This window comes from Phyllostomus hastatus, unplaced genomic scaffold, assembly GCF_019186645.2.
Source record: "Phyllostomus hastatus isolate PE091 unplaced genomic scaffold, TTU_PhHast_1.1 phas_scaffold_12, whole genome shotgun sequence".
NCBI lineage: Eukaryota > Metazoa > Chordata > Mammalia > Chiroptera > Phyllostomidae > Phyllostomus > Phyllostomus hastatus.
The window spans coordinates 12,479,678-12,501,937 of NW_025334007.1; the positions used below are offsets into that span (position 1 = coordinate 12,479,678).

The 22,260-nt window shown below is 45.7% G+C and overlaps 1 protein-coding gene across 4 annotated transcripts in view; it reads left to right on the forward strand.

Annotated features, from left to right (window-relative positions):
* PHKA2 (phosphorylase kinase regulatory subunit alpha 2) overlaps positions 1–22,260 on the forward strand; it is a 60,195-nt gene that overhangs the window by 33,453 nt on the left and 4,482 nt on the right. For 3 of the 4 annotated variants that reach the window (XM_045855805.1, XM_045855807.1, XM_045855806.1), the window contains 15 exons: positions 468–612; positions 900–978; positions 4,141–4,313; positions 5,102–5,284; positions 10,499–10,587; positions 11,606–11,739; positions 12,144–12,300; positions 13,156–13,235; positions 13,418–13,496; positions 13,602–13,731; positions 14,309–14,410; positions 17,090–17,208; positions 17,983–18,012; positions 19,476–19,529; positions 21,578–21,748. In XM_045855805.1, the coding sequence (XP_045711761.1) occupies positions 468–612; positions 900–978; positions 4,141–4,313; positions 5,102–5,284; positions 10,499–10,587; positions 11,606–11,739; positions 12,144–12,300; positions 13,156–13,235; positions 13,418–13,496; positions 13,602–13,731; positions 14,309–14,410; positions 17,090–17,208; positions 17,983–18,012; positions 19,476–19,529; positions 21,578–21,748 (1,725 nt within the window). The remainder of the gene's footprint in view (positions 1–467; positions 613–899; positions 979–4,140; positions 4,314–5,101; positions 5,285–10,498; positions 10,588–11,605; positions 11,740–12,143; positions 12,301–13,155; positions 13,236–13,417; positions 13,497–13,601; positions 13,732–14,308; positions 14,411–17,089; positions 17,209–17,982; positions 18,013–19,475; positions 19,530–21,577; positions 21,749–22,260) is intronic. The other variant, XM_045855809.1, reaches the window with a different exon arrangement.

A 22,260-nucleotide genomic window follows, 5' to 3' on the forward strand; every position in this document is an offset into this window, starting at 1 on the left:
AGTCCCGAGGCCAGAAGAACAATTTGCTTTTCATCAATATCAGGCTACAGTGCCCTTAGCTCACGTTAACCAGGCCATTGATTAGGTAAACACAGTCTCCACATCTCACCTGCTCTCAGTGCCCTCACTCGGAAAGCATCTCTGAGCCCAGCAGCGCTGGAAGGGTAGGAATTAAGGAGCTATTGATTTCCTTTCAGAGACAGCAGCGTTGAGCCAGGTGCTTAAATCCTCATCTGAGGAGCTGTAAAGAGATCTAGCCGCGCACCTTTCCCTTCCATGGCTCCTGGGCAGGTGACAGATCCATTTATCTTATTGTGAGGAGAGCCCCGTGATGGGTAGATTACGGCCAGGACTGAGCTGCTTCTCTGGAAACATAGCACAAGGATTAGTGCTGCCGTAAATGACAGCTGGAGTTATGTCGAGGGACATGAAGGACAGCCTCTTACTTGGCTTTTTCTGACTTGCAGTTCACTGACCAGCATCACTTCTACCTGGCCCTGGACAACGAGATGATCGTGGAGATGCTGAGGATCGAGCTGGCCTACCTGTGCACCTGCTGGCGGATGACAGGCAGACCCACGCTCACCTTCCCAATCACCCACACCATGCTCAGTAACTCCATGGACTTGATTTTCCTGATCCATACCCCACTGTTGGTTTGGGCCCTTCTTACAATGTTTAAACTGGTTCCCATGGGCAGAGCTCAGTATTGAAGGGGTTTCTCAGCAGTTCCGTTTCATAGCTCTGGAATCTTCTATGACATATGTATTTTAATTAGGTTATGTTGATGAAAACAACCTAATTAAAACAACCAAATTGCAGTGCATGCCCCTTCACCCCACCCAAAAAAAGTATCCCTAGATTAAGTAAACTAATTCATCTTTTTTTTTCCCCCTTAGCCAATGATGGCTCAGACATTCATCCTGCAGTTCTTTCTACAATTAGAAAACTAGAGGATGGATATTTTGGAGGAGCTAGGTAATTTATGATTTTCTTAAACAATAAAAGTAACATTGACGTTTCTTAAAGTATTTTGCTGCCCTTCTCCCATTTTTCATGTCCATTGCTGAACACAGAAGCATGGTACTTTAGAGTAAGAAGGAAGTTAAAACTTACTTAATCTGGTGAAACTGGAATCATCTCTACAGCAGCATTCGCTGGGTGACTGTAAAGCTTTTGCAGGCGCCAGGAGGCCTAGGGCATAGAGAGGTAAACATATCAGTTTCTCTGAAGTGGCATTCCTGGAATGCATGTATGGAATGCTAAGTCTGTTTTTAGTAAAAGGCATGGAAGAAAACATCCAGTGCCTTAACATCTAGCAGGTGCTCCATAAGTGCTCCTTGAATTGACTTGAGGGTGCTGTCACCTTAAGAATAATTCACAGAACTTCACAAATTTCTTAGGGACCCTCAGAGCAGAGCACCTGATGGGCCTGCCTAGACCATTGTCCCCTCATTCTCAGTAGAATGATACTCATTCCTTTGCAGGCCTCTGGTATGACAGACGCTCCCAGGTATCATGGTTAAGCATCTTGAGTGATAGGGGGCTCCCCTCTCAGGAAAACTTCTCCTGGTTTTATACCCTGTAACTGTCAAAGGCAGAGGTTTTCTCTGTAGCATCCATGCCCCGATCTCTCTGAACTCCCTGGAATATGCCAGGAGGGCCCCAGGAGAACCTCACTGTGAGTCTAGCCACCAGTGAGCTGCGGCCTTTCCTGGGCTTGGGGAGGCTTCCATTTGGTCCCCGATGGAATGCCAGTTGCTAAAAGTGTTTGGGCCTTGAACTCAGCCCTTCTTCTCACATCTTCCCACACTAGGGACTCTGCTACCACAGTCGTTTTTTAAAAATTGTGATAAAGTACACATAACATAAAATGTACTATCTAACAATTTTAAAGTATACAGTTCAGTGATGTTAAGGGCATTCACGTTGTTGTGCTACCACTGTTTCCATCTTGCAAAACTGAAACCCTGCGCCCCTGAAGCGGCGCCTGAGGGACACCATTCTGCTTTCCGTCTCCAGGTATCTCATCTAAGTGGACTCACGCAGCATTGTCTTTTTGTGACTGGCTCATTTCACATAGCCTGATGTCTTCAGGGCTGGGCCGCTGTATTGCAAGTGCTAAGGTTGGCAGTCAGCTCACAGAGCTCACTGCAAGTTCTGCTGTGGACTTGAAGTGACCCTCACTTCAACCTTCTCCTGGCCTCTCTCAGGAGTGTCAGTGAGACTGTCTCCAGCATTTTGCCAGCTACGTTTCCAGCACTAGTGCCATACCTGCAGTTGGTACCCACATTCATACATTTTACCTCCAGCTCGGATAAATTACCACCCAGTGTACAGCGTCATAATTGAGAGAAAAATCCCATACACCCATTATTAACTGTTTTTCAGAATAAACTCTTCAATGGAAATACGATCATTGTCAAAAGGACACTGTCTGCCATTAATTGAGCACTTGCAGTGTGTGTTCTTCGTGGCTTTGTAGGCATAGTCACATTTAGCCCTCACTTTTCATGTGGGCTGTATTTTCACTTTATGGAGAAGGAGCTGTTGCCTCAAGAGCCAAGGCACAAGACAAATAGGTGCGGGAGCTCTGTGTGAATCCAGAAACCGGGCTCTAGCCCCATGTGGAGCTGGCTGGGGGCTTACAGGAATCAGGAGGGCCTCCCGTTCACAGAGTATGGCAGTGATTCAGAGAATCAGGGAATGAAACAGGAATGCCTAGGCTACACTGGCTGCCTTTCCTACTAAGTTCTTCATAATTACAATCGAATCTCATTTTGCCTTTTCCTCTATGTCTGAGGATCTTTAAAAAGCTGAACTGTAGATGGCGATCTCTATTGCTCGGACCCAACTGAAGCAGCTTGCTATCAAATTGCTGCCCTTCGCCTTTGACCTGACTCCTTTCAACTTCACCGGAGGGAAACTTTCCATTGTCTTCTTTCCTGGCTCCACTTTACCCGCTCCTGTCCCTAACCTCAGGGCAAAACCATCGCTAGAACTGACCCCAGGGTTCTAGGGCGGGGGGAGTTATTACTTTACGAAGGGAGGGCTTTCCTTGCCCTCGGGCCATGTTTATGATGTAGTCCATTTGCCCATTGAAGCTCAAGCACCTATGATTCATTTGCATCCTCTGCTTTAATTTATCCCTTAAATGGTTCTCTCAGCCTTTTCAACTGAGTCATTATCTGATGCAAATAGCTCCCAGGCATCTTACTGTTTACTCGGTCCGGATCTAACATTTTAAAAAGCACACAGAGCAGGCTTTCTTTTGGTATGGTGGGTGTGCCACTACTCCCCAAACCTGGGGGTAGACCTGCAGATCTCAGATGCTGCTGCCTTTGCAGCAAGACCCCACACTGCCAAATGCAGTTCCCAGTTTTCAGTGGAAGTTTCCCTTACCTGGTGATATACTAGGGCCACTCTGAGCATCTGCTCTGGTCTGGGGATGGCCTACCCATCACTTACCTTCTAGAAAGAACTGAGGCTCTGAGACATGCCTACCTGTGCCTGTGTGACCCTGCTGCATGGTAGGGACTCAAATGATGGCACAAGTGCACCCAGAGAATCATTGCTTATGGTTTTGTTCTGGTCCAGTCCTTTTAGGGCAAAAACCTTCTAAAGCAGGGGTGTCAAACTCATTTTCACTGGGGGCTACATCTGCCTCATGCTTGCCTTCAAAGGGCCAAAATAACATTGGGGGTTGTATACATGTAACTACTCCTTAACTGTTAAGGAGTTGAAATTACATTTGGCCCTTTGAAGGCAACCTCGAGGCTGATATGGCCCCGGAAAAAATGAGTTTGACACCCCTGTTCTAAAGGATGGTTCTGGTTAGAAGTGGTTTGCTCAACATGTTTTGTAAAACTTTGGTTGGTTCAGTAAAGTATATTTGTATCTGTGTCGGGTTAGGGAGTTAGAAATTAGCATGATTCATTTTGGCTGTTAATATGCTGTGTGCTTCCACTTAATACTTGCTATTGAATTTGCATTTTAATTTCTTGGCCGACTACTGCAGAGTGACGTCTTTATTGAGACTGGCAGAAGTGCCACCTGGTTGTTGAAAAGTCTTTCCATGATTTCATTAGTGGAAGTTTGTCCACATGCAGCTGCATCTCTAATACAGTGTCTCCTTGGCAGAGTAAAATTGGGGAGCCTTGCGGAATTTCTCACCACGTCTTTCTACACGTATCTGACCTTCCTGGATCCAGACTGTGATGAGAAATTATTTGATGATGATGCCAGCGAAGGGAGGTTCAGTCCTAATAGCGATTCAGATTTGGGAGGCTATTTGGAAGACGCCTTCCATCAAGGTATAGCTAGGAATGCCTTAGCAGGCGGTTCACTGAGTAAATTCAACCCTTAGCATTGTGGTAAAATTGCACTGACATGCAAGCATCAAAAATGACTTACAATTAACATAAAAAAGGCTTCGGAAACTTGCAGGCATTAAAATGACTAAATGCCACTTAAAAATCTAGACTAAAAAAGCGGGGCTTTTTAAAACCTAGAGGGTCAAAGAGTTTCAGGAATGAGGACTTTTCACAAAATATACTCTAAAGACGGAAACACTGGGCTCAAATTTTCAAAAGAATGGTAGAATTATCTAGGTTTGCCTGGATATGGTTTCGCTGAAATCTTATATATATAACGTTTCTCAGACTGAATAGGATTTGGGGTTGAAGTGACCTGATTTTTACTTTTGGCTAGTACTTGGGCTGGGGGCTGGGGGTCCCATAATGCTTAGCTCATTCATGAAAAATTAAAACAAAAAGATCAGATATCAGCTGCTGGCCCTCAGGTTCTCTTAACATATTCAGAACATATTCAGTTCATGTTTGGATGCTGTGCTATAAGCACTACCTTGACCTGTATTTTCTTTTCGTAGGATGAAGTTTTTCCAAACAGTAACTTTAGAAATGCATACATTATCTATGTAAATCTCTTTGTTCTGCCAGGGTGGGTAGGGGTGCAGGTATCCATATCAAAATGTTGTCTTGCACTAAATTTACTCAGTGCTGTATGCTACACAAAATCACTGTTATGCCTTTCGAATATTTCTGCAGCTTGTTTTCATTGGCTCTTTTGCTTGCCTGTCCAGTTACAGAAAGCCAGGACGAACTTGACCAGTATATCAACCACCTCCTGCAAAGCACGTCCTTGAAGTGCTATCTGCCCCCTCTTCGTAAGAAGACTTCCGAAGACAGCCATGTTTTCAGTGCCGTCCACTCCACTCGGGATATACTTTCTGTGATGGCAAAAGCAAAGGGTTTGGAAATTCCATGTATGTTATTAACTCTTTTCTGCCTGTTAAAATAACTTGTTTAAAATCAAAGTAATGCTCGAGCATAGTTTAGAAGTCAAAGAATCTGAAAAGACAAAATGCAGATGTTTCCTGCCTCAACCCTCCCCTCCTCACTGCCCCCAGTCCTTAGAGGCAACCACTTTCAACTGTTCATTGTTTCTTCTGGCATTCACATATCTCTGTATTTCTAAAATAATTCTAAAATAATGTGTGTAGACTGCTGGCTTTTGCCACATTGACTTTATTCGGTAGCTATGACTTTTTCTCTTGGGGTGAGGATTTAGGTGTCTTAAATCGCCACTCCTCTGCCTCGCTTCCCCTAACCTGCCAATGTAGCTGTATTAAAGCTTAGTTGAATCAGTACTCACTCTTAACACTGACTAGCGTAGCTCAGTGGGTTGGACATTGTCCTGCAAACCGAAAGATCTCCAGCTGGATTCCCAGTCCGGACACATGCCTGGGTTGCAGGCCAGGTCCCTGGTTGGGGGTGTGTGAGAGGCAGCTGGTCAAAGTTTCTCTTGCATATCAATGTTTCTCTCGCATATACATATTTCTCTTTCCCTCTCTTTCTCCCTCCTTTTCCTTCTCTATAAAAATAAATAAAAAACCAGTACCTACTCTTTATATTATTGTGTATATGCAAATATTATTTTCACTTTTTCCCTAAAGCTAATAGTTGCCCTCTCTTTCAATCTGCTTGCTTCGTTTTTACACTTTCCAATGGCCTCTCAATACAAATTTCCACCAGGTCAACCGTATTGAGGAATTTATCAGTTTCATGACTTTTCTTAGAATCCACAAGTCTCCTTCTTTCTGGCTGATAGAGCTGTAGGCCTGTTGCATGCCTGGGACTTCTCTTTACCATAATCCTCGGCATCTCCTTTGCTTATCTCTTCAGCTGGGTTCCCTGGTTCTTAAATCTGGCATCTTCCCCTTTCTCAATTTATTTCTTTGGTGGAGCATGTTCTAGAATAGTTTCAGTAAGCTAAAAAAAATGATACAATGTAAGAGCATATGGAGACGACAACCCTCAACTTGTTTGTTTCTGAAGTTCACTGCCCCTTTGGCCTGGTTGCCCTCTGTGTCCAGGATATAGATTTTATCCTGGGATCTCCCTTCACCTTCATCCTGGAGAGTTCTTTAAAGTGTCTTTGTCCCTTGTGTTGGCTCTCCTGTTTTCTGTGTCTCAACTTTTCCTTTCTTAGTTTACTCTCTTATTTTGGTGGGGGACACTCAGTAGTTTCCTGAGAAACAGTGCATGGTGAGTAAAATTGTTGAGACTCTGCAAGTCTGAAAATATCTACAAATACCCTATGTCCATTTGAGAGTTTGGCTGAAAATAGAATTCTAGATTGAAAATAAATTGTTCTTCAGAATTTTGAAAGCATCATTTGATTGTCTTCTTATATCAGTGTTCCAAGAGGCCTAAATCCATTATGAGTTTTTGATCCTTCAAACTATAAACTGTTTTTCTTTTTGAAAGTTTTAGGATCTTCTCTACTCCCAGATTCTGAAATGTCAGTGATGTGCCTTGATCTAGGTGTATTTTCCTCCATGGTGTTGGGTACTCATTAGGCCTTTTCAATCCAGAAATTTACGTTTGATAGGCCTGTAAAGGTTTTCTGAATAATTTCCTTACTCATTTCCTTCCCTACATTTTCTCTGTTCTTTCTTTCTGGTACTCTATGACTTCAGTGTTGACCCCTGGAGAAGTGTTTATTGTTTCTCATCTGTCTTCAATTTCTTTGTCTTTTGCTCTGTTCTGAGGGTGATGGCTTCAACTTTTGGTTCCACACCCTCAATTTAGTTTTCTTGCTTTTTTGCTATCACGTTTTAAATCTTTGTTTCCTGAATTATATTCGTTTTTGTTTTATGCATACAATACAATTTCTTGTTACTCTAAGAATGTTAATGGCAGGGTTTTGTTTTGTTTTGTTTTACATTGTCTTCTCCCTAAATGGTTTCCATTTTCCCCCAAGTCAATTTTCCCGTTTGTTTTTGTTTCTATCTTCCACATTAGAGTCTTTTCTTCAATGCAGGGTGTTCCTTGGTTATCTGCTCATGCATAGGAATCTCAAAGCGTGCAGGTGGGGCCTGTTGGGTGTATGGACTTAAACTGAGCAGATTTCTGAGAGGTACTCTAGTCTCCTCTTTGACAGGTAAGGGTCTGGTCCTTATTCCTCCTAAGGAATATACCCAGGCCTTGAGACATGCTGATCAGCCTCCACTCCTGAGATCCTCCCCTTTGCCTTCCTCAAAAACACCCTCTATTCTCTGTCAGGGGAGCAAGGCAGTTGCCAGGCTGTGTGGAGCTGAGGAAGGAATCTAGGAAGCTCACTGCTTCTCACAGAGCAATTCCCCAGTCTCCCTTACTCTGGACCACCACCCTGAACCTCCCCAGTTCCAGAGGTACTACATAGTTCAGCAAGCTCCTGAGACTTCTGAGGATTCTCTTGATGTAAATCTGACTGGTTCTCGGTTTTCCCCACTGCAGACTTGGGGTTTGGTTGCCTTGTGCTGGCTAAATCAGTTATCTTTCATCCATTAGCTTTCTCAGCTCCAAAATGTTGTTACTACTACCTTCTCCCCTGTTTTTCCCTATTCTTGAGGATTTGTATTTTTTTAAACATTTTTTCTGTAGTGTTAGTCGGGGTTTAAGAGGAAGTAAAATTACAATGTATGTTTAATTCACTAGTGTAACCTGGAGGTCTATAAATGCCTTTTAAATATGCCTTATCTGTACCTTGAAAACTTACTTTTTCCCAAGATGATATGATATAGCCTAGAAGCCACAGATGGGTTAATGGATAAATATTGATAATAACAAGGGACTTGCGGCCAAGATGGAGGCATAGGTAGACACACTGCCTCCTGGCACAACCAAAAGAAGGGCGACAACAACAAATTAAAAAAAAAAAACAGAACTGACAGAAAAATCAAACTGTATGGAAGTCTGACAACTAAGGAGTTAAAGAAGAAACATTCATCCAGTCCGGTAGGAGGGTCAGAGACAGGCAGCTGGGCAGAGTGCACTCACAGCAAAGCAGCAGCTGGAGGACCCAGCCAAGAGGCAGCTGGCAGGCAGGGTGGTCCCACATCCACGTGCAGATAAACTGGGAGGAATGACTGGGGAGCGAGACAGACCTCGAAACCCACAGTTCCAGCATAAGGAAATAAAGCCTCAAACCTCTGACTGAAAACACCTGTGGGGGTTGAGGTGGCAGTGGGAGAAACTCCCAGTCTCACAGGAGAGTTCAGTGGAGAGACCCACAGGGTCCTAGAATATATACAAAACCACCTACCTGGGAGTCAGCACCAGAAGGGCCCAATTTGCTTGTGGGTTGTGGCGGAAGTAACTGAAACCCGGCAGGGAGTGGAGCAAGCAGGATTGTTCCTTCTCGGACCCCTTCCCCACATACAACATCACAAAGCGGCAACGTGGGTAGCCCCACCCTGGTGAACACCTAAGGCTCCGCCCCTTACATGTAACAGGTGTGCCCAGACCAAAAAAAAGGTCCAAATGAATGAACAGATCAGAGCTCCAGAAAAAATGCAACTCAGCGACAAAGAAATAGCCAGCCTATCAGATGCACAGTTCAAAACATTGGTAATCGGGATGCTCATAGAACTGGTTGAGTATGGTCACAAATTAGAGGAAAAAATGAAGGCTACATTAAGTGAAATAAAAGAAAATGTACAGGGAACAAACAGTGAAGGGGAGTAAACTGGGACTCAGATCAATGGTGTGGAGCAGAAGGAAGAAACAAGAATTGAAAAAAAATGAGGAGAGGCTTAGGAACTTCCGGGACATCTTTAAACGTTCCAACATCCAAATCATAGGGGTGCCAGAAGGAGAAGAGGAAGGGCAACAAGTGGAAAACTTATTTGAACAAATAATGAAGGAGAACTTCCCCAATCTGGCAAAGGAAATAGACTTCCAGGAAGTCCAGGAAACTCAGAGAGTCCCAAAGAAGTTGGAGCCAAGGAGGAACACACTAAGGCACAGCATAATTACATTAGCCAAGATGAAAGATAAGGAGAGAATCTTGAAAGCAGCAAGAGAAAATGAGACGGCTACCCACAATTACAAAGGAGTGCCCATAGGACTGTCAGCTGATTTCTCAAAAGAAATCTTGCAGGCAAGAAGGGGCTGGAAGGAAGTATTCAAAGTCATGAAAAGCAAGGACCTACATCCAAGATGATTCTACCCAGCAAAGCTACCATTTATAATGGAAGGGCAGATAAAGCGCTTCTCAGATAAGATCAAGTTAAAGAAGTTCATCATCACCCAGCCCTTATATGAAATGTTAAAGGGGTTTACCTGAGCAAAAGAATAGGATCAAAATATGAACAGTAAAATGATGACAAAGTCACAGTTCTTAACAACCGAACCTAAAACAAAAACTGAAACAAAAACAAACTAAGCAAACAACTAGAATAGGAACAGAATCACAGAAATGGAGATCATATGGAGGGTTATCAGCGAGGGAGTGGGGGTGGAAGGTACAGGGAATAAGTAGCATAAATGGTAGGTACAAAATAGACAGGGGGAGGTTAAGAATAGTATGGGAAAAGGAGAAGCCAAAGAACTTATATGTATGGCCCTTGGACATGAACTAAAGAGGAGGGTGGGTGTGGGTGGAAGGGGATGTGCAGGGCAGAGGGGAATAGAGGAGAGGAATGGGACAACTGTAATAGCATAATCAATAAAATATATTTGAAAAAAAACATCAAAAGGTGGCTAAAAAACAGAAGCCCTGATGTCCGGCAGTGGCAAAGTGAAATGTATACTGGACAGGAAGCCCAGTTACCTTGATTTTGAGAAGGCCAGTGACTTTGGAAAAATGATCCACCATCTATGATTCTCGTTTTCCTCACCTGAAAGAAAAAAAGGTTTGAGTTCAATCATTTCTGAGGCTCACTCCAGTCTGAAGATGCTATATAATTTTCCTCTGAATTTCGAGAGGGAAAAATCAAATTGTACTCCCTAAAGCAAGATCCGTGTCCTGCTCACGTGCTTGCAGCACATTCTGTGGCTGTGTGATAAATTAAATTGTGATTAATTAAACTCAATAAGTAGTCATTCCTTTACTTGGTTTGTATCGAATAAGGAGTAACCACTGTACCTCTTAAAAGAAATATTTTCTCTTTCCTGCTCCTCAAAAGAATTCTCTTTGTTCTTTTGTTTTCCAGTTGTTCCCATGACTTTGCCAACTAAAGTTCTAAGTGCCCACCGGAAATCACTGAATCTTGTTGATTCTCCTCAGCCACTCCTAAAACAGGTACAATAATTAGAATCACTTTTTTTTAACAAGTGTAATATTGTTTGATGCTGGTGTAGTCCCAAGAAGTCTTTTAAATGGTTGAACTCAAAAGGAAGAGCATATTTCTTGATCTCCAGGACTTTTAGGGTTAGAAGTTTTGGGTTTCCATGTGAACCCACTCAGTTGTCTACAGTCTGCTTTGTGTCAGTATGTACACTGAATTTGCTGCAAACCTTTATGTATTGCATGTAGAAAAAGGTTACCGACTTTTTGCCCACTCATTAGAATCTGTGTCACGCTGGAGGAAATAAACTAACTTACTACCTAGCCCTGTCCTGTCTGTACCAGCCAGTCAAGGCCTGGCTGCTTGCAGAGTAGGGTACACAACCAGAAAAGACTCCTCAGGAAAGTAAACCTCAGGGTGTTCCCCACTGGTTCCCATAATTTGTCATTTTATCCAGAAATCTCCCTTGATTTTATCCCACATGAATAGAAAGATACGGTGTCTGTTGGAGAATATTTTAACCTAACCTCAATTTTAGGCTCTTAAAATTCACATACTTTTTATGTTTGTGTTTGTTTAAAAAATATTTTTATTGAAGTATAGCATATATAGAAAAGTGTATAGAATGTAAGTATACAGTTCAGTGAATTATACACCGAGCCAGTAGACGTGGGTAAATGACCAACCAGCCTTTGTGTCCCTCCCAGTCACTTCTACCCCTCCACTCCAAAGGTAACTGCTAGCATAGATTCTAAGATCAGGGGTTAGTTTTGCTGTTTTTGGCCTTGGCTTGGTATAAATAAAATCCATACACATTTTAACCTGTCAGTTCAGTCTCTTGCAAACCATGACTGACACAGCGATTCACTGATCAGAAATAGTAAAGCACATGAGTAAAAAGCTACAAAAGATTCACTGAAATCCTGGAACAACAGTGACAGACTTCCAAGACCGGGTTGGTGTGTAACTTCCCCATCTCCAAGTTCGCATGCTCAGCTCTTCTCCTCTGCCTTTTGGCTGTTGTGTGGCCAGGTCCCTGAAGGTGACTTCCAGTGGCCCAGAGACGATCATGGTGATGTGGACTGTGAGAAGCTGGTTGAGCAGCTGAAAGACTGTTTGAACCTGCAGGACCAGGCAGACATTCTGTACATTCTGTATGTTATAAAGTAAGTTTCTGGTCTTTACTAGGCCAAGCTTTCCCCAGTCTCCTCGATTCTGTCCTAGTCGTCTTGGCCTTCGAACAAGCTGGGTCATGACTCTATCAAATTACTTGGGATCACTACAAACTTCCATGCCTCTTCTGCCGCCTCTCAGGACGAGGAGGCTGGGTGAGGCCTGGAGCTCACCATTTCCTGATGTTAGACTTCTGTTTCAAATGGGCAGAAGGCGTGCTTTGATAAGACTCAACCCAATCCTGAGATTCGGAGGCCGTGGGAGGGCCCCGAGCACTTGGCAGAGTGTGCAGTGATTCACTCCCCTCTTCGCCGCCACATGAGCCCTTCTGCAAGAGAATCCAGCCCGCCAGCCTGCCATTCTGGCCACACTTCTGGGGTTTTCTATCTCTCAACAGGGGCCCCAGCTGGGACACAAATCTCTCCGGACAGCATGGGGTCACAGTTCAAAACCTCCTCAGCGAGCTCTATGGGAAAGCAGGCCTGAACCAGGAGTGGGGTTTGATTCGCTACATCTCTGGCCTGCTCAGGAAGAAAGTGGAGGTCCTGGCCGAGGTCAGAGCCACTGTTCTGGCTGTCCCTCTGTCCTCTCTAGCCCCATGCACTCTTCCTATTATGGAAGCTGAAGGCAAACATCTCTTGTATGTAAAGGAAACCAGTTATTGAATGTATAGGTGGAGTGGGCCTTCCTCTCCTGACCTCCCACTGTTCTTGGAAGGCGAGCAGAGGAAATGAAACTGAAGTTGGTTACTTTTGTTCCTTCTTAGCTGCAGAAAAAGGTTTAACAAGAAATAAAACGAAAATGCTCTGTGGCCTGTCACCTTCCTAAACAGAGCTCTTTTATTTCTGTACAACCTCAGTATAATCATCATTCATATTTTTAACTCCATGGCCCTGCAAAAGGCAGAGCTGCTTTCTAGGACACTGAAGTCCAGTGTTATGGTAAGGGGATGGCATTTATTATATGTGAATAATGGGGAAACTGACAATTTCAGACTGCAATATAGTTATTAACCCTTAACATTGGTATCTTAGGACTCATGACAGTCCATCCCCCTTGTGACATATCATGGAATCCAATGTGTTGGCTACAGTGGGTGGGCATTAAATACCCACTAATGGGCTCTGCAGAGCCAAGCCTGGGGCCACATTTTGGGAACACGAAGATTACAGGGTTGCAGCTGTGCCTGGGTTGCTCAGTCTGGGGTCTGTGAATGGTTTTTTTCAAATAAATGGCAACAAGGGTCATGAAGTTTGTAAAGGTAAATTTGTGATGTTATTGACAGTACGCTTCCCCTTTGGCTTTGCTCCTTTTCCCCTGTTCCCCTCTCCCTCTGTCCCTCTGTCTCCCCACTCCCTCCCTCTCTCCTTTTCTCCCCCTCTCCCTCACCCTTTCCCCTGAATGAGTAGGCCTGCACAGACCTGCTGTCACACCAAACACAGCTGACAGTGGGCCTGCCACCGGAGCCTCGGGAGAAGATCATCTCTGCGTAAGTCTTCAGCCTGGGGCCCTCAGGTTTGTGGGGGCCATGGGGAAAATGGTGCCATTCATCATTCAGGAAGAGGGTCTTCCACTGTCGCTTGGGAGCTTCCAGCAGGAAAATAAGGATCTTCCACGGAGACACCGCTTAGGTATCTTTCATGGTGTTTGTGTCCTGATACTCATTCCTAGGCCCCTTCCCCCGGAGGAGCTCACAAAACTCATCTATGAAGCCAGTGGGCAGGACATCAGTATCGCCGTCCTCACACAGGTAAGCCAGCTGGGGAGGGGCAGGGCTGTGGCCTTCCTCCAGGCTGCAGGGGCCTTCACCACCACGTGGTCTCTGAAATACTGTCTCCATGTGTGTCTGCATCAGGAGATTGTGGTCTACTTGGCCATGTACGTCAGGGCGCAGCCCAGCCTCTTCGCGGAGATGCTCAGGCTCCGGATCGGACTCATCATTCAGGTGATGGCCACGGAGCTGGCGCGGAGCCTGAACTGTTCAGGTGCAAAGCGTGGGTGGGCCCTTGAGAGGCTCTTGCAGGTCAGCCCTGGAGAGCCCTGCCCAAGTACTCTGGAACCTGGGCTTCTGTGCCTTTATGCGTGCTCCTGCTTCACGTGGTTCTCTAGTTTAGATGTAACTTCCACCAGGCCATCTGGCACAGGGTGTTCAATTTCATGTGTCAGGGGAAATGAGGGATTAGAATCTTCTGCCCTGCTCCTGACACCTAAGTTCCTTACTGTAGCTCCTTACAGTAAGATCGTCCCCCACTTAATAACACCTCTGCTGCAAGAAATCCTGCCAACTGAAATATGTAAATCAACTGCAAGGCACATCCCAATGTCGGGATCATTACAATGTGCAAAATATGTGTTTGAGAGCTAAGAAAATACACAACAGAAACAGTAGCTTTTAGAATCATCAATGATCAATATATTTCAGCCCTGAAGCAGGGGGGAGGTAATCCTCAGCAGGGAGACCTGCCCCACCATTCTTTGTCACCACCCTCAATGCCCTCCTGACTCTACCTTCACCTGCCAACAGCCCTGTGTCTAGGACACTTACGAGATGTTTGTTTTTAGGAGAAGAAGCTTCTGAAAGTTTGATGAACCTCAGCCCTTTCGATATGAAAAATCTCCTGCACCATATTCTAAGTGGAAAGGAGTTTGGCGTTGAAAGAAGCAGTAAGTAAATGCTCGTTTTACCTCTGTGCAGAGGGAAGCAGAGAGGGCCTGAATGATGCATCCAGCATCACCTGCAACTGCTTCATTTATGTACAGATCGACATCAGTAATTGCACTTTGGGGCATGATATATGAGGGTTAAGGTTCCTACGTTACTGAGATGGATAGTCCCAGGTGCAAGGTTCCCACTTGTCAGACTTGTTGACCCCTCGTAGGCTTGCTGGGTGAGCTGTGGTCCCACATGGGCATGGTGTGCACACCTCTGCACCCTGGCCTGCCACCTTCCTCCTGCCAGGTCCAGGTACTGTCACTGTGTACAGGTGTTAGAAGGGGTAAGGTAACCAGGGTGTCAGGATGAAAGGACAGTCTTTTCCGAACACCTGAGTGCCCATATTTGGTTTGGACAGAAGTGTCCTCAACCAGACCCCGGCCCCCTTTGTGTGGCCTGGAAAACAGCCCTCTACAACCACACAACACCTTCTTGCTGAGTGAGTTTGCTTCTTCCCAGGCTGGTCCGCTCAGTTTTATCTGTACCGGAACCCTGTGTGTAGTGCTGGGAAATAAAATCACCCAAGTCCTGGTGGAATTCTGTTCTCGAATGCTCTCTAATTATAATTGAAGCAATTATCACTTCTCTTCCTCATAATAAAGTGAACTGATTTGCAGACACATTTGTGAATTTATTTCATCAAGCCAAAGAAATGCAGTGTGGGCTGTCATTCTTTTCATTTAAGAAGAAGGACATTGGGTACTTCATATTTTTCCCCAGACTATGTGCCAGCCAGCTAACAAACAGGGCGTCATGCCATCAGATGGGTTTTGATGACTTTTCTCCTTTCCTGAAGGAACAGTGCTTGAGATCTCTTCCAAAAGTAATTTTCAGCCCTGGCCAGGTGACTCAGTTAATTGGAACATTGTCCCATACACCAAAAGGTTGCAGGTTCGATCCCCAGTAAGAGCACATACCTAGGGTGGGGGTTCAATCCACAGTCAGGGTGCGTATGGGAGGAAACTGTTCGATGTTTCTGTTTTACAACTCTCACTCTCTCTTTCTTCTCTCTCTCTAAAAAAAAATAAACATATCCTCAGATTAAAATTTTTTAAAGTAATTTTTAGTTCTTCCAAATGCTCAATTCTTGTGATATAAATACACAAGATAAATATTTAATGTGTTCTGCTCATCAATATAATATATATGCATTGATACAGATAATTACTAAAATTTTGTTATTAGATGTAAAGCTGTAGATGCTTAAAAAACTAGGAGTGGAGTAATATCACTTGAAAGCCATAACTTTGTATAACTGTAAAGAAAGTCAGAAACATCATTTCTTAATTGTCCTTTGTAATTTGTTCAATTTTTATAAATTAGGACACAGAAATAGTCATAGCATTTTTTAAGATTTTATTTATTATTTATTTTTAGAGAGGGAAGGGAGGGAGAAAGAGAGAGAGAGAAACATCAATGTGCGGTTGCTGGGGGCCGTGGCCTGCAACCCAGGCATGTGCCCTGACTGGGAATCGAACCTGCGACACTTTGGTTCGCAGCCCGCACTCAATCCTCTGAGCTACGTCAGCCAGGTCAATAGTCATAGCATTTTGATTAAATCCTGAGATATCCGAGATAAATATTTCCAGCTAATGCTTACCCCATACAGGCCCTATTGGAGCCTCCCAGACCCTTTCAACTTCTTTCTGGGTATCCCTCCTCCCTCTCTAGCTAATCACTGTTTTTTATTCTGGGTTCCTTCCTCCCTCCTGTCCTTTCAATGTCGGTGTCCCCTTGCTCCTTATTTGTCTCTACTCCCTGGGCAGTGTCCTCCACTGCATGGCTTCAGTGGTAAGTTTGTTGGGTAGCTGGGGCATGTAGGGAATGCTGCCTGAGGAAGTGACCTTTGAACTGGCCCTACAGAAGGAGATATGCCAGGCAGTGTGGAGCAGGCAGGGTGGAAGGGAGCAACATACGCAAATGCCCAGCATTTTGTGGCTGGTCTGGAGTGGAGAGTAAGAGGGGCAGGTGAGGCTCAAGTCCTTAGGCTTTGTGTGCCATGGGGAGGACACATGGGGCCTTATCCTGAAGACAGAGCTAAGCCTGGAAGGGTTCTGAGTGGGCAGTGACATGATCACACTTTGCCCTTTAAAGTGATCACCGTGACCACAGCATGGAGATCCAGTTCATGGGGGACAGGGCTGCAGACGGGTGTGAGTCCAAGGCTGCTGTAGCAGGTTGGGAGTGAGGTGGTGGAGGCTTCTCTGCCCCTTCTGTGATGGCAGCAAGGCACGGACCCTCCTGACCCTCGGTGGGCTTGTTCTCCCAGGAGCAGAACAGAGTAGTCTACTTTCTACAAGGAAGATGTGCTTTTGGAGAGAAGCAAAGAAGTTATTTTTTTTTAAATAACCAATTCATGAAAGGGTTTTATGACCTCCGAGTGTTTTCTGCATGCTGCTTAGTGACGCTCATTCTCATTTATTTGCTCAAACACGTATTGAGCCTGGGCTGTGTAGCAGTTATGGTTCCAGGTGCTGGAAACAGCACTAAACAGTGTAGATGAGGCCTCCTCTGATGGAACTTATTATACTCAAGGTGGGGAGAGAGATGGATAAAAATAAGCACATCACACATATTCCTTATGGTGAATACTATTTCGTTTCTAAGAACCACGTGTGTTTCTCCTCCAGTGCGACCTATCCATTCCTCTACATCCAGCCCTGCCATCTCCATCCACGAGGTGGGACATACTGGACTCACCAAAACTGAGAGGAGTGGCATCAACAGGCTGAGAAGTGAGATGAAACAGGTAAGAAGAGGTCTCAGTGCTGATGGTGCCAGGAGAGAAGTGGTTTTCCTACCTGGGCTCACCTCAGAAAGGGATAGAAACCCAGGGCATGCAGGATGTGGCCCATTCTTTAGAGAGGATGTGAGATCCTTTCTGTCTCGGAATGTGAACACACTCGGTACCCAGATATCCCAGAGCCACTCCCATACGCTCATCCTTAACTTTAACATGTTGTGTGAATATTCCAGAAAATGCCTTCCCCATGCTTACCTCTGTTGCTGAGAACTGCTCTTGAGTGGGCCACAGCCACTTAAAAAATAGTCATGCAAAAAGTAACTGCATCATCTCTCCATGAAATGTGTCCTTCAAATGAAATAAGCAGAGAAATCTATTAATAGCATGAATGACACCTGTATTTTCCACTAGACACAGGTGTCTCTTTTCTCTCTTCACCTTTATTTGACAACAGATTCCTTCTGAAGTGAACCCACAGGACTACAAGTCAATAGCTTTTCAGCCCTAATGTGCTGGTACTGTGCTAGGGCTTGACCCTGATCTACAGTAGGAAACCTTTTCCTTCTGACCACAACTTGCAGTGAGACATGTGCTCAGATTTTCTTCTCTATTTCAAATGATGACCCACTAGACTGAGTCCAGGAGGCACTAGTGGGTCACACTCTGCACTCAGACCAATGCTTCCCTGGGTTGTCCAGAGGGTAATAGAAGTATAGAAGTAGCAGGGCACCCTTGATTCAAAACTGCCTTATTTATTTCCTGATGTATTTTTACTTTCAGATGACTAGGCGGTTTAGTGCCGATGCACAGGTGAAACATCTTTGTCTTATTTTGCCCTTTACTGTGTGTGCTTCATGTTCTTTCTGGCTTGAATGTCAAAAGCGAGTCTGTGAACATGGAGAGTCTGAATGTGTGGAGAAGGGTTCTGCCCATCAAACAGGCTTGGGTGGAGGTGACTCCCCAGCTGTGGCAGGCAGCCGTGGGGACAGGCAGAGTGCTGGACTTGAAAGCAGGAGAAATGTCCTTGCCCCAGATGTTTAAACAAAATCCATTTAGGAAACTTGGTTTTGTAGGCTACTTTGTGAAAGAGATGGTCCCGGGCTTTGCCTTGGCAGGAGTTTGTTTCAAACAAGAAGGGAAATAAATAAGAAAAAGTAAGCTGTAGTCATTGATTATATCAGTAGAAAGAATACTGCTATTCCTACCCCCAGATTGCCTTGGGAGGGGGTGCATTTAACCCTGGAAGAAAACAATGTAAGGCTACCATTCTCTTACATCGCCCTGTGCCGTGCTTCCTTCAGAAAACTGGAGTCACGTTTTTAATGATTCAACATCTCCATGACTGAGGGAGTGTAGAAGAACCATATAATGATATGCAGCCTCTCTGTGTTGTCCTAGGGCAAAACACCTGTGCTCTCTCAAATGCATCCCCTTTGCAAGAACAGACTTTCCAAACATGTTCCCTTGCCAGCCACTCGGTGGCACTGTCCCTCTGGTTACTCACATCCCCATGGCGCCTTCCAGGGAATATGGGTGGTTCCTTCTGTCTCCATTTAATGCCATCCTTGCGTATTATGGGGACAAAAGGACCACCTTTCTTCCTTGGTGGCTTTATATTCAGTTAGGAAAGTACAAGTTTTGTATTTGGCCACTTCCATCAAGGAAACATTTTCTCTAAAATGTAATAGGTGCCATGGTATTTTAAATTTCTATTAACTTTTGGAAGAACGCCATGCATGGGTGCACATGTGTGTGACAGGCACTATTAAGGGTACATTCTAGATTTTTAGACGAGGAAATACTTATTCTGCCAAGGGTCCTCAGCCTGATCTTATTCATATATTTAACAGATATCTACTGAATGCCAGTAGGTACAAGATGTTAAATGCTAGTTATGGGTATTTTGTTGCTCCCTATAGATTTACAGAACTCTTAACATAAAAGATTAGCATTTCATGGCTGTGGTTTTGGAAAATAAACTCGGTCCTAACTTGATGAGGAACCCTCTACATCTGACTGGAATGCGGTACCATTTCACACTGAGAGAAAGAGCATTTCCCAAGTTCACCATACAGAGCCCTAGAGCCGCCCCCACCCCGCCCCGCCCAGCCTCTGGGGCTGTTTGCATGGTTGCTGAGTGAGCACTTCTGTCCACCTGCGTCCTCTGTGCCTTCTTTCTGCGGGTGTTTTCCATGCTGTTCTGTGTCCCTCCTCTCCACTTGTGCCCTTTGGTATCACTGCACACCACTGAATGGACTCTCTTTGTCTTGTAGCTCTTTTCTGTGAGCCAGGCCGTGGCCAGCAGTTCACATTCCTCCAAGTCTATGGTAAACCATGTGTGCCGATCGTTGTCCCCACCACCGCCTCCTTGTCTGTGGTGTCTCAATCCTTTTGTTGCCCTTCTCACACTCCCACTTCAGCCCTAACTCCTGAAGATTTGAACAGGTTTAAGTGTTTCCGTTTGACCATCAGTATCAGGAGAGTGCACAAAGAAAGCCGAAAGCTGAGAAGTTCTTAAACGTAGCTGTGTTTGTCCACGAGCTTTTGGAACTTTTGCAGCCTTTCTGTGGAGCCGCAGTGGTGAACCATTGCCCCCATGTGCTCATTAGCTCTGTGTACTCATAATGCCCCTGCCTGGTGTGAGGCCTCCGATAAAGTGCAGGCCTAGGAAGTATTGGAATTGCTGAAGCGAGTCTGAATCTTCCTCCTGAAATGGGAAGGAGGAAACCAGCTGAGTCATTGATGAGTACTGCTGTAATTACTTTTATTTGTATCTAATTGTTGCCGTATTTAAATGGCAGTAATGAGCCCAGTGGAATAACCCAGCAAACAGGCTTTTCAAAATAAGATTTGATAAAGTCAAAATGACTCCATAGAGAACACTCCTACCTCCTGCCCTGGTAGCATGCTAAACATTTGCATTTCATTTTTTTAAACGATTTTATTTATTTATTTTTAGAGAAAGGGGAAGAGAGGAAGAAAGAGAGGGAGAGAAACACCAATGTGTGGCTGCCTCCCATGCACCCCCTGCTGGGGACCTGGCCTGCAACCCAGGCATGTGCCCTGACTGGGAATCGAATCAGCAACGCCTTGGCTCTCAGGTCGGCACTCTGTCCACTGAGCCACATCAGCCAGGGCTGCATTTCATTTTCAAACCTTTAAATTTCATGTTGTGCACTGAGAAGTGAACGTGCCAGGTAGTCCAGATAATATGTAAGAATGAAAGCTACCCCTTTCTAACCTGGAGACCATGAGCTGAGAATCCATCCATGGGAAGAAGCAGGCCCCGAGTCTTGCTGCAGAGAGGGAGCACAGCATGGCCTCACCCCATCTGCTGCTACTGTGAGGGGTCCCCTAATTCAGTCCTGGTCTCTAGGCCCCTGCTGGGAGCCACACAGAGTCGCCTCTGCTGTCATGGGCAGGCTTGCTGAGCCAGAGCAGGACTGCTGGCCTTACCCCAGCGCATCTCTCATGGAGGTCAGAATAAGTCCAGCCTCGGGCAAGGAGGTGGGCAGGAGATGACGCCCTGTCCCTCTACTTCAGCAGAGCATGTGTTCCTGGCCTAGAGGCAGCCATTGCCCCAAATTAGGATAATGCCCCATGTTGAGAACAGGCAGAATAGAGAGCAGATTGAAAAGGACAAGTGCCCGTACCATGCTGTCTGAGGTCCTCACTACTAAATGGAGATCCCCAGCCTTTTCTTTTTGGTTTTGGCTCCAGACCCTCCCCCACCCACCCCACCCCCACCTCGTGTTGTGTGTTGTGTTGTGTTCTCTGTTGCACTGCAGAAGTAAAGTGGCACTTTGACAATTGTCTCCCTGGGCTGCAGCGCCTCTGGGGGCCTCACCTGCTCCAAGGCCTAGTGTCTCTCTCTGGGTGCTCCTGTAGCAATGGTAGAAGGCCTTGGCAGTGACAACTGACCCCATGAGCACTTAGCACCAGCCAGGCATGCTCTTGGGGTGTTCTGCCTCTTCATTCAGTGAATGCTGCCAGACAGTCCGACTGTGTCCCCACTGTGCAGATGAGGTCTCGTCCTGGAGCCAGTGTCAGGGTCAGGGATTGCTGCAGCTGGTGCTGAGCTAGGATTCGCAGCTAACCCCAGAGTCTGTGCTCTCACCTGCTTGGCCTCCCTGCCAGGTTGAGGTCTGTGCTGCTGCGCTACCTCATGGGGCCAGGTGCAATGCACCACAAAAGTTCAGTAACCAAACTGGTGCATGAAAGAGTTAATCCAGCTTCAAGAACTGGTCAGACTTCAATCAAGGAATCCACATTACCCTCTGGGAAAGTGGTGATCTGGTGTTTTCACTAGTTCACTGAGCTGTCCTGCAGAGCCGGCCATGAGGCTTCTAAAGGCCACACACTGTCTCTCTCGCAGAAGTCCAGCACCCCGTCCTCGCCCACCGGCACGTCATCGTCAGACTCCGGCGGGCATCACATTGGCTGGGGGGAGCGGCAGGGCCAGTGGCTGCGCAGGAGAAGGCTGGATGGGGCCATCAACAGGGTCCCTGTGGGATTCTACCAGAAGGTGTGGAAGATCCTTCAGAAGGTGAGCTTGGCTGCTGTGCTGAATTCCGCAGGCCTTGGGGCTGGGGGACACACAGTCCCAGGGAAATGAACCCACCCCCCTTACTCCCTTAGTGAGGCATGGTGGCACCTACTGGTATCATCAAGCACCATGTGGCTGCAGAGTAAGAGAACACATAGCGCCTGACCTTGCATAGCTCACAGCCTAAAGCAGGCTTTCTTCACCTTGGATGCAGTGACATTTGGGGCTGGGGAATTTTTTGTGTGTGGTCTGCTCTCTGCATTGTGGACTATTAAGCAGCATTCCTGGCCTCCACCCACTAGATGCTAATTGCACCCCCTCCCCCACTGGTGACAACCAAAAATGTCTTTGGACATTGCCGAGTGCCCCCTGGGCAGCAAGTTACCCCTGGTTGAAAACTGCTCACGGGAACCACAGCAAGTTACATAAGGTGACAGCTCAGGTTGTATGGGACTACTTCTGACATATCAGGAACATAGAAAGGTCAGAAGATAGGCAAGAACCAGAGAAGG